The 11,267-nt window shown below is 40.2% G+C and overlaps 1 protein-coding gene across 3 annotated transcripts in view; it reads right to left on the minus strand.

The window, feature by feature from the left end:
• Positions 1-11,267, minus strand: part of DUSP16 (dual specificity phosphatase 16) — a 56,144-nt gene that overhangs the window by 6,069 nt on the left and 38,808 nt on the right. For all 3 annotated transcript variants that reach the window (XM_003202539.4, XM_010716143.3, XM_010716136.3), the window contains 3 exons: positions 8,306-8,469; positions 2,136-2,295; positions 1,336-1,459 (listed from right to left, as the gene is read on the minus strand). In XM_003202539.4, the coding sequence (XP_003202587.1) occupies positions 1,336-1,459; positions 2,136-2,295; positions 8,306-8,469 (448 nt within the window). The remainder of the gene's footprint in view (positions 1-1,335; positions 1,460-2,135; positions 2,296-8,305; positions 8,470-11,267) is intronic.

Consider the following 11,267-nt stretch of genomic DNA (forward strand, 5'->3'; position numbering starts at 1 on the left):
AAAAAAAAAAAAAAGGTCAAGGATGTGTCATGGAAAGAAAAAAAAAACACTTCTTGCTCAGTGTAAGCTCACTGAGGCGTGCCTTTAAGAAGCATTCAGTACTGTACAGCTCTCACCTCCAGACCTGCAGTCTGGGATCAGACGAGCTGCTCAGTGAATCAAGCTCATGCCTTGCACAGTAACCATCTGCATCCAGCAGTGCATCTACTGTCTCTTGCTGTGTCCCTGTGAAGTTTCACCTCTGCTTCTTAACAAGCCAAACCTACTTCATCATACCTAACTAACCAAACGGTCAGCAAGCAGTGGCAGAAATCTTCTTTCTGCAGATTGTTAAATGCTATGGGAGACATCTGCAGCTCTGGCACCTCTTACATGGAAGAGATAGCATCTCTTACATGCCATCAGCAACTTAAAAGAACGTGTCCCATCAAAACTGTTCATCGTTCTGTTCCCATCTCTGTTTTTTAGAGATAGTGCTAGCAAACACAACAGTGATGTGGGAGGTGTTCCTCTCAAGCTGCTCCAGCACAATTATTCAAACTGCTTCTGCGTGACGCATGTAATGGAGGTGTGTCAGCTCTGCCAATTAGCCTGCAAGGTCTGTCAAGAAGGAAGGCAGCGTTTCCTGTGCTACGCAGAAACAAAAAGAAGTTTGTCAACTGAAACAGAGAAGCTGTGGTAAACTGCAGTCAAGTCAAGTCATGTGGAATGTAGTGTTCACAATACAAGTACAGAAATACTATGATTTGAAGGTGGAAAAAGTCTGTGGGGGGGTTCCCTCAAGAATTCCCTAATCCCACACAGTGCTTATACCTGAAAATACTTTCTCCGAGAGTTTTTGTTGGAAATTAGTAGCAACAAAGTTGTTTCCTTAATTCCTATGCATTTTACTTGCAGGCACTTCTTTGAGAGCATTACCAAGTGCCAAACTGAAGTAAATAAATCCAGCCTAGCATTTGTCATAAACGGGATTATAAATATCCTCAGTTCTCACTCTTTATCCATTTCATTCTCTCTTCAGCTTGCAAGACACTGTTCCGTATGATATATCTGTGCATATATAGGCACACATGCAGTTTAAATCTCATTTATTTGCCTACTCAGAGCAAAGGCCAACATCAGCACTTTGAATGAACATTAGGTGCACAATGTCTGCACACAACCACTCATTTGTTTATGGTGGAAGCCTACATTTAAAGCAAGAATGCCTACAGGCCGATGAGCTACATCATAAGGTAACATGCCTGCTTTTGCACTTGGTCGTACGACCTTTTACCGCTTCAAAAACAGGCTGCCAGACACAAGAATTAACATGAAGGGAAAGTTTCTCCTTACCTGTAAGCTTCATCTAAGGACATATCCATTCTCTTCATGATGTATGCAATAGCGATTGTGGCAGAGCGAGATATTCCAGCTAAACAGTGCACTAACACACGGCCATTTGATGCTTTTGCTTTTTCTGCATACCAAAGAAATCAGCAGCATTATATTATGATGAAAACTTTGCAAGGAAAGCAACGTTATTTTGAAATTGTCCAGAACTTCCAAAAATAGCTGCCAATTACAGATTTCATGGAAGCTTTGAACAACAATCTTTTATTTTCTCTATTGCTGCATTCGGTATAGAAAAAACACATGCCTACACACTGGAAATGCACTGCAGTTACAGCATGCTGCATTTACTTTAACATGCACATAAACAATCCCCATCTAGATGTCTGGAAAAGCTGACTGTTCCATCACAAACACTTGCTTTTTACTTGTATGTAAGATTAGAAACGATTTGGCCAGTTTATCTTTTAGCTTACTGCTCAAAGTCAAAGACGGGATCTGTGTGTCTAATTTTCTCGTTCACTCTCTGCAGGCATATATCAGGCATCTACCAGGTTGCCAGAAAGCAGAGCTGTGCTCTTAAAAAGTGTCTTTGTTCTGTAAGTGCTGGAAAAGGCAGTGGCAGAATCTCCCTGTTACTTTGGTTCTGTGCTTATGAAGTGATGGTGCTCGTATATGCAGATCCTTAGGGTATTTTCATACCACCCAGAAAGAATTCAGGTCTTCTCCAGCCAAAATAGGAGGTAGACACACAGAGTAATCCAGAAAGTGTTTTAGAGAGCCAATATAAAGTTTCTTCTCACCTATAAAATCGACTGATTTATCCAACCAAGGCAAAATCTTCTCACAAAAGCTGTCACTCACAGGCACTCTCAAAAAATGGGATTCTGGAATGAAATCGGGCTTTGGACAGGTATTACTGGCATTTAGTACGTATCCAATATCGTTCTGCTGGATCATCTCCTATGAAAGAGAAAGATTGAAAGCAGATCAGTCAAAAAATACCTTTGGAGCACTACAATGAAATCATGAACTCAAAAGTACATAACAAGAAGGGGCACTGTTTTTGAAAAAGATCACTGTTAAGCCTTTGACAAACAACTTTTAACGAGACATCCACAATGTTCAAATAGCCTATGAACTGCAAATTTCAGAAGAACAAAGTTAACAACAGAAATAATGGCAGAATACCATCTGTTACTAGGAAGCATCACTTCCAAGAGAATCAGTCTGTTTTTTTGCTACTTTGGTTTAAATTCTCACCATGCACAATGACAACATAATCAAACATTTCCCATGTGCAGTTTGCTGACCTGAATACATGTGTTCAGGATCACTTATCTCAGATGAGATTATCCCATCACAGATAATCAGAAATGTGAAATGAAACTGATGCTTCCTGCAGTCACCTCTTCAAGTACCTAAGGCTTCTTTATTTCTAAGGCAAGGTGTGAAATTCATTGAAAACCAAGACCTTGAAGTAGGCTGCTTCTGTGCAGCACTAACTGCAGTTTTATGGTCTGCTTTATGGTCTGAGATTGCCCCTATTTCAGTTTTCAGTCTTTAGTCCTCCAAAATTGTCACAAGAACAAGAAAAGACTCAAAACATGCAATCAGCGGGGCCTTTTATGTAAAATGATTTTCATGGTTGCAAAATTAACAAACAAATGTTGTATCTTGCTATGTTCTTTATATGTAGAATTGTCACAAAGCAGCCTTTGATGCAGCAGGCACCTTGGTGCCTGAGTACTTAGAAACAACTGCTAGATCACTCCACAAAACGTCCACCCAACCTTGCCACAGAAAAGTAAGCAAGTTAATGTATTCATTATCAAACCACCATTCTGTTACAGGTATGATGCGGTAAGCAGTGACAGTAGTTGTACAGATAGTTGTAAGGGGAAATCTTTTGCTAGATTTCGATTTAAACCAAACACAAAAAAGCAAAACAAACAAACAAACAAATTAATAATTCTGATTGTAATTCTTCAGCTTTTACAGCAATTATATTAAAAAGTACAATTATGCCAAGCAAGGAGCAATAGCAAGAAAATCAATTCTTACACTGCAGATTTTAACTGGAAGTCTACCAGTATCAAAAAATATCCTGGAGGTATAACTGCTCACTTCCTCCCCATATGTAGTTTTTTCTGCAAGTGTGAAGATGTTTTCTGAGGAGAAACAGGGATATGGCAATCTGTCTGAAGAATCTATCTTGTTCATATCAGGGCAAGTTAAATAAACTGTAATGTTTACTACACAGGTACACTGCACGTATGTTGTGGTGTATACGTAGAAGGGCTGAACACATGCACACATATATATAAGCAAACATAAATTAAATTTGCAGTGAGAAGAAGCGCTGGAAAGCTGATGGATTTGGAATTTGATTACTCAAATGGGAATTAAAAGGCTGCAAACACCAAGTCTGAAAGTATTAAGTCAAAAAGACACCCAAAAATGTGTTAGTACTCATCTTTGAGAGCAAGTCTAAAGAAAGAAATTATGCTCCTTCTGTTCTAAAGTATCAATAAATCCTTGTGCAGCAGACTGTAATACAATAACCATAACAGTGTCTTCACTGTAAGCCACCCAAGAGGAAGAAGTGCATTATGATGGAAGGAAGATCCAGTAATCCTAGTACTAACAGCTTTGTGAAAAGAAGATAAATGCTCATTTGTCAGCTTATTTACATTTGATGACTTGTTTAATCTTAGAATTAATGACACCCTACAATGTTACTTTGTTCCAGGAAATAAAATCCAGGTCTGGAAGAAAAAAAAAAAAACAACAGCATAATAGTTATGTAAGGAGCAAAGCAGAACCTTACAGCTCAAATGCTGGTACAAAATATGTGATGTAAGCAGGAAACTTGTTCAGGCCCATTCCCAACATAGCTTTTTTTCTGTCATCCTAATTTTCAGGAAAGACACGGTCACTCACATATAGATTTTAATTTGTCTCATTTTCTCAAATCTGAACATCAACAAAGATCTTCTGTCAAAACAAGTAGCCTCTTGCAATACCATCTCATATCAATAGTCAACAATATATCAAAGACTGAGACCCAGAAAGTGAAATGGGCTTCTTTATGAACTACAGTAAAAAAGGACAGATAGTGGTGAAAAAAGTACACTTTTCGCAAATACACGTATTTAGGTAAAGCAACACCACTGATCACCAAATTATTAAAGAACACATTGGAAAGCTAGTCCAGAAACTCCAGAAATCACTCAGAGGTTATCCTCTAAAAGATCTGAAAAGTTTACCTCATCTTGACAAACCATGCTGAAAATTCATGTCTTTAAATTATTGTGCTCAACTTAATTGCAAATAGTTTTTTTCAAGTATTTTAGACATTTAGATTTTAGGGAAATCAGCATGTCTGGTCAATAGTGAGATAATGGAACCTCACAGGTAGCATTTGTCAGTGCGAACAACCATATCTTACAGTGTTGGAAATCTTGGTTCTATTTTCTAGAAAAGTATTTTTAAAAATCTGAACTTGAATTAAAGACACTATTATCATCTTCACACAATGCTGACTTCTTACTGTCCCCAGTAACTGACAAAAGCAGCTAGGTCATTAAACTAGAGCACACGAACTTAACCACTTACCATCTTCTTGACTGTCATAATGGAGTCAGACCTCTGCTACTGATGACTTTTTTTCTTTTCACTCTCTCCTTTTGAATGTGCTTCACTTCCCAGCTTTCATATCATGTATTTTCATATCATGTTCTGAGCATTCTGTGTATTGAGAGGCATCCTGCTTGCTCTTCCTAAAAGCCTTGTGTAGCATCCAGGCTACCCACAAAGCAAAGAGTGTGGAAGGAAGAGCAGCAGAAATTACAAGCCACATGGAGCATCTTTCTGCCCTTAGCACTTCTACAGTCGTGATCTCAAGCTATCACTGTCTTTGAGTTAGATCTCAAGAAACTGATTAAAATCAGGGAATTTGGAGTAGATGGGACCAAATAAATACCAAATGCATTCTGAGACACAGAAATCTTCATTTGTTCCCACAGCTTCTTTGGGTTAATAAAGGTACCAACATTTAAGCTGGGAGCCACTGAAGTCTTTCCACTAGTCACCAAAACTGACTGCATGAGATGAGTTACCAAGACTCCATTTGAGTTACTGAGGTCCATTTCAGTGCAGCAAACAAGTAATATGCTCACAATAAAGAATTGCCTGTTACTTATGTCATGTATGAAAATTGTACAAGCAGATATGAAATCATAAAATGTATATTTGTCCTAAAAACAGGTAAGAAATTTACAAGGTGAAGAAGTACAAATCTGACCAACTCCCAGGGGTCCTACATCAATTCTAAAGTATATACAGCTGCAGCTGCAGGTTGTAAACTGATGGGCATGGGAGACACTGCCAAGTGTCTATTCTCTTGTAGAGTGCTCTGCTACACTCAGGGCTTACCAGTGGTAGTTGTGGTTTTTGACTACTCCAGTTCTATAAGGAAATTCCTGACCACCACTACCACTTGAACTGCTTTCCTAAGGAGGCCCATGTACCATGCTGATGCATAACATCTACTTACAGGAACCAATTTACTGCAAGTAAGGGGAACATCCTCTTTCATCTCTGGGGATTATTCACTCAAGAGCCACAGCACAAGAGTTCCAGTCATATCCCCAAATGCTGTGGCATGTCCCTGGCCACACTGGAAAATAAGGGCCCTCCTCTCTCCCAGAGGTAGGATAGCACTTGCCATTCATGCATTGAAACAAAGAACATCAAAGCGTCTGACTTGCTACCGCTTAAAGCAGAATTTATTTATTTTATAATTTACTTGGTTTAAGTTTACCTGATGTCTTTTATCTGAGGATGACAAATCATTTTTGTAGTAAGAAAAATAGTAAGAGAAATAAGTTGCTTTGACATCCATCTTAAGTGAATCAGGTCTGAACTGCTGACTTGCTGTCTGGCATCAAAGTTGCTGAAGATCTTGAAGGATGAGATATATACAAAGACTGCTGATGGTCCTTTGTATTAAATTTTTTTTTGTATATTCCTTAAAAGTACACATATCTTCTAATTGATTCCCCATTAGTTAAAGACCCATTTAAATTGTGGAATATCCCAAAATAACCTTTTAAAAGCAAGACTGGGATGGAGTGAGGAGTAGAAGAAACCCATGAGAATATGATAAAAGTATATAGTTGACTGATGGAATATCCCAAGTTGGAAGGGACTTATAAGGATCACTGAGTCCAATTCCTAGCTCCACACAGGACCAATCAAAAATCAGACCATGTGCCTGAGAGCACTGTCCAAACATTTCTTGAACTCTTGGAGCTTGGGCCCATGGTCACTGTCCTGGGCAGCCTATTCCAGTGCCTGACAACCTTGTCAGTGAAAACTTTTTTCTGATATCCAACCTGAACTTCCCTTGTTGCAACTTTATGCTTTTCCCTCAGGTTCTATCGCTGGTCACCAGAAAGAGATCAGCGTCTGCCCCTCTGGTCCCCTCGTAAGGAAGTTGTAGGCTGTGATGAGGTCTGCCTCATCTTTTTCTCTGGGCTGAATAAATCAAGGGACTTCAGCTGTTCCTTATGTCTTCCCCTCCAGACTCTACACCATCTTTGTAGTCCTTCTTTGGGCAGTTTCTAATAGTTTTATATCCTTTTATCAATTGGATCTTAAGAAAATGATCAATTTATAGGACTATTATGGTAATTCCAATCTTTAGCTTTATACATGGATAAAAGACATGTATATAAACACTTACAGAAAATACTGAAAAACAGACAATCTTTATTTTGTGTCATTAGAGCTAATAATACAGTTGTATGAATATCCTACATATACCAAAACAAACTAGTTGGCTATACACAATAAAACCACCTGACCTAATGTAATGGCAGATTTAATAGCTTGCTGTTGGTTGGTAGGTTACTGAGGAAGGTATGACATCAACTTCTCCAAGAGGAAGGAGAGGAGATCACGTACCATATTAGATGGTGTGTGGCTTAATTAGGTGGACAGTATAATATTTGTTCTCATCAAGATGGGTCAGTGACTCCACCACATCTCTGGGCAGCCCACTCTAGTAGCTGACCATTCTTTCAGTAAATTATTTCCCAATGTCCAACCAGAATCTCCCCTGGAACAACTTGAGGCAATTCCCTCTAATCCTATCTCTAGTTGTTTGAGAGAAGAGGCCCTCAGCAGCCCCTCATAACGCTTGTGCTCCAGACCTCTTGCCAGCTTCATCGCCCTTCTCTGAACACACTCCAGGGCCTCAATGTCTTTCTTGTAGCGAGGGTCCCAAAACTGAACACAGTACTCAAGGTGAAGCTTCACCAGGGCTGAGTACAGAGAGATGATCACTTCTGGGCTCCTACTGGCAACACTATTTCTGATACAAGCCAGGATGCCATTGGCCTTCTTAGCCACCTGGACACACTGCTGGCTCGTGTTCAGTTGAGCATTGATTGATAACTCCAAGTCCATTTCCTCTACACAGTCTTCCAGCCGCTCTGCCCAAGCCTGCAGAGTTGCCTGGGGTTGTTGTGGTCAAAGTGCAGGACCCAGCACTTGGTCTTGTTGAACTTCATCCCAGTGGCCTCAGCCCAGCTATTCAGCCTGCCCAGATCCCTCTGTAGGGCCTTCCTACCCCCAGGCAAATTGATACTTCCCCCCAACTTGGTGTCATCTGCAAACTTACTGAGCATGCACCCAATGTCCTCATTCAAGTCATCAATAAAGATATTAAACAGAACAGGCCCCCACATTGACCCCTGGGGAACACCACTTGTGACCAGTCACCAGCTGGATTTAACTCTATTCACCAACTCTCTCACCATCTAGCTAGTTCTTTACCCACCAAGTTCTTTACTCCTAACACCTAGATCTACCTTAGATGTTCTAAAGCTGCAATGATACAGTATGACAGAGGCACGGATAGACATAGAGATTATATACTCATCAGCATAGCATGCAGAATGCTCACCTTGTTGAGGACATCCCGTTGACACCCCAGATAGAGATGAGGCAGAATCCTGGTTGGGCCAATGTTAGAGACTGGTAGACAGGGTTGAGAAATGCAAGTAGGGACAAGCGTGGATTTTCCTTCACAGAGACCAGGGAAACAGCTGGAGAATTCAGCAAATCCACCTGTGAGAGGCACAGTACATATATTATTTACATGCATCAGTGTCCATATTGATTCTCAAAAAGCAGTACTTTTTGTATGAGATGGAGAGGCACAAAGGGCCAGCAGCCTTAACAGAGAAACTTGTACAGCTGTATGCAAACTCATCCACAGGCACCATGAGTGTGAACAACCATTGATTTGAATTCAAGGCCTGGCTTTGTATTCCAACACTGGTTGAAAAGTTTATTTATTTCTCTCTTCATCATCAGATTTTTTGATGCTTCTTCCCTTTTGAAAAGATATGGGGAATTGAGACTTTTAAAAGAAAACAAAACCCCACAACACCCGCAACACAAGAAGCACACACACTTTTGCCTTTCTGTCCCAGCAAACTGTTTTCTGAAGAACTTTTTCTCTTGTATTATGTCTGTAATTAGACTACACTTAGGAGCTCGAGCAGTGGATCCTGGAGAACCTCATGAGGTTCAACAAAGCCAAGCGCAAGGTCTTATACCTTGATCACAGCAACCCCCAATATCAGTACAAGCTGGGGGATGTAGGGATGGAGCACAGCCCTGCTGAAAAGGACTTGACGGTTCTGGTGGAATGAAAGCTGGATATGAGCCAGCCCTTGCAGCGCAGAAAACCAACCATATCCCAGGCTGCATCAAAAGAAGTGTAGTCTGCAGGTTGATGGAGGGGATCCTACTCTACTCTGTGCTAGTGAGACCTCACCTGGAGTAGTGCATCCAGATTTGGAGTCCTCAATACAGAAGAGACATGGACCTCTTACAGCACACCCACAGGAGGACCATAAAAATGATCCAAGGATGGAACACCTCTCCTTTGAGGACAGGCTGAAAGAGCTGGGGCTGTTCAGCCTGGAGAAGAGAAGGCTCCAGGGAGACCTGATAGTGGCCTTTTAGTATCTAAAGGGGGGGCTACAAGAAAGAAGGGGACAGACTGTTTAGCAGGGTCTGTGGTAATAGGACAAGGGTATATACTTTCAAACTAAAAGAGGGGAGATTTAAACTGGATATAAAGAAGTGTCTTAGAATAAAGGTGTGCAGGCACTGGAACAGGTTTCCCAGAGAAGCAGTGGAAGCCCCATCCTTGGAGACATTGAAGGTCAGGCTGGACAAGGCTCTGAGCACCTGATGCAGCTGTAGAAGTTCCTGTTCGTTTCAGATGAGTTGGACTAGATGACCCTGAAAGGTCTCTTCCAACTCAAAAGATTCTATGACATTGACAGGTCTTAATGGAATGGCTGCACCTGGGGAGGGCCTGCTTTGGGATTAGAAAAAGGTTCTTCTCCAGAAGGTGGTCAGGCCCTGGAACAGGCTCCCTAGGGCAGTGGTCATTGCCCCAACCTGAGGGAGTTCAAGAAGCATTTGGACAGTGCTTTCAGACATAGGGTTTGAATTTTGGGTGGTCACGTGTGGAGCCAGGAGTTGGAGTCACTGATCCTTGTTGGTCCCTTCCAGCTCAGCATGTTCTATAGTTCTATGATTCTAAAAAGCAAGGCTGAGCCTACTGCATATACAAATATATAACACACAGTTCAAGTTCTGTTTCTTTTTCTAGCTTTGCCAGGCCCGTTTCCTTCTCATGACAAAAACTATATTATTCATCTGTACCAACTGGGCTTCAACCAGCCCTACTCACAGCTGAAGAACAAAACTAGAATGAGACTTCCAGCAACCAACCTAGGCTTTGACTAAACATTTCCTCTCAAAAAATGTGGCTGGCTTATTACAAACCAGCTGAACCTAAAGCTCAGTTCATTCCCATACGTAATTTAGTCTAAAGAACTACGGGCAGCTGTTCAGCTCAGCAGTTACAGGCTTTTTTTGACAGTTTTCACCATGTAATAGCCAATCGATAAGGATGAGACACAAATGCAAGTCAAAGTTCCGAGCTACTTTCTCTGATTAAAAGCACAGAGACAAGTGGAATTCTAAGTGAAGGAAGAATAATTAAGTGTAAAACAAGACAAATTTTTATCATCAAGGAAGCGAAGTATTAATGTGTAAATCCAGTAAATGCTATGTTCTGTATTATTACAGTTTAAAGACATGAATTAAAATTATTCAGCAATAAGATAATGCACTGTTCTGTCAAGGCTTCCATTACCATTGCCTGAATTTTTTCTATTCTTTGGATTTTAAATTCTGTCTTTAGTAAATGTAGGAAAAAAACAAGGTAATAGGCATGTGTGTAACAGCCCGCTTTATCTATTAAACAAAGAAACCAGCAAGCAGTTTTCAGAACAAAAGCTTTTTGAGCAGCAATTCCAGTCTCCCAACTGAAAAAAATCACTTGTCTACACTGTTAGATAAGCAGTTTTAGACAACTAGGACAATGCTCATCTTTGGGATCATCCTAAGACAAAATAGCTGTAATTTACTGTACAAAGTTTTCTTTTTATCTTTTTTAAATCTATCTGCATGTCATAATCATATAGATTCCTTTTTACTGTACAATCTGTTAGGAAGAAGAAAAGAGAGAAAAGAGAAAACAGTACACTTACTGTATAATTATTGAACCTATGATCGTTTTACAAATTCTGATTTAACTACTGCACGTTTTAAGTCATTTAAAACCTATTCAAGTCAACCACTGTGAACACCTTTGGTAAAGCAGCAGGCATTTTGGAATACACAGGATCTACCTGGTTCATATGAAGGGAGATTAGAAATCCTGCTAAAAACAGTAATAGAAGTATTTACTTATTTTAAAAACAAACAGGAAGTTTCACAGAACTGAGAAGACTTGGGAGAGACCAGCATTTACAGCAGAGGGAGTTTTTTTTTTTTTA

This window comes from Meleagris gallopavo, chromosome 1 (genome assembly GCF_000146605.3).
Source record: "Meleagris gallopavo isolate NT-WF06-2002-E0010 breed Aviagen turkey brand Nicholas breeding stock chromosome 1, Turkey_5.1, whole genome shotgun sequence".
Lineage (NCBI taxonomy): Eukaryota > Metazoa > Chordata > Aves > Galliformes > Phasianidae > Meleagris > Meleagris gallopavo.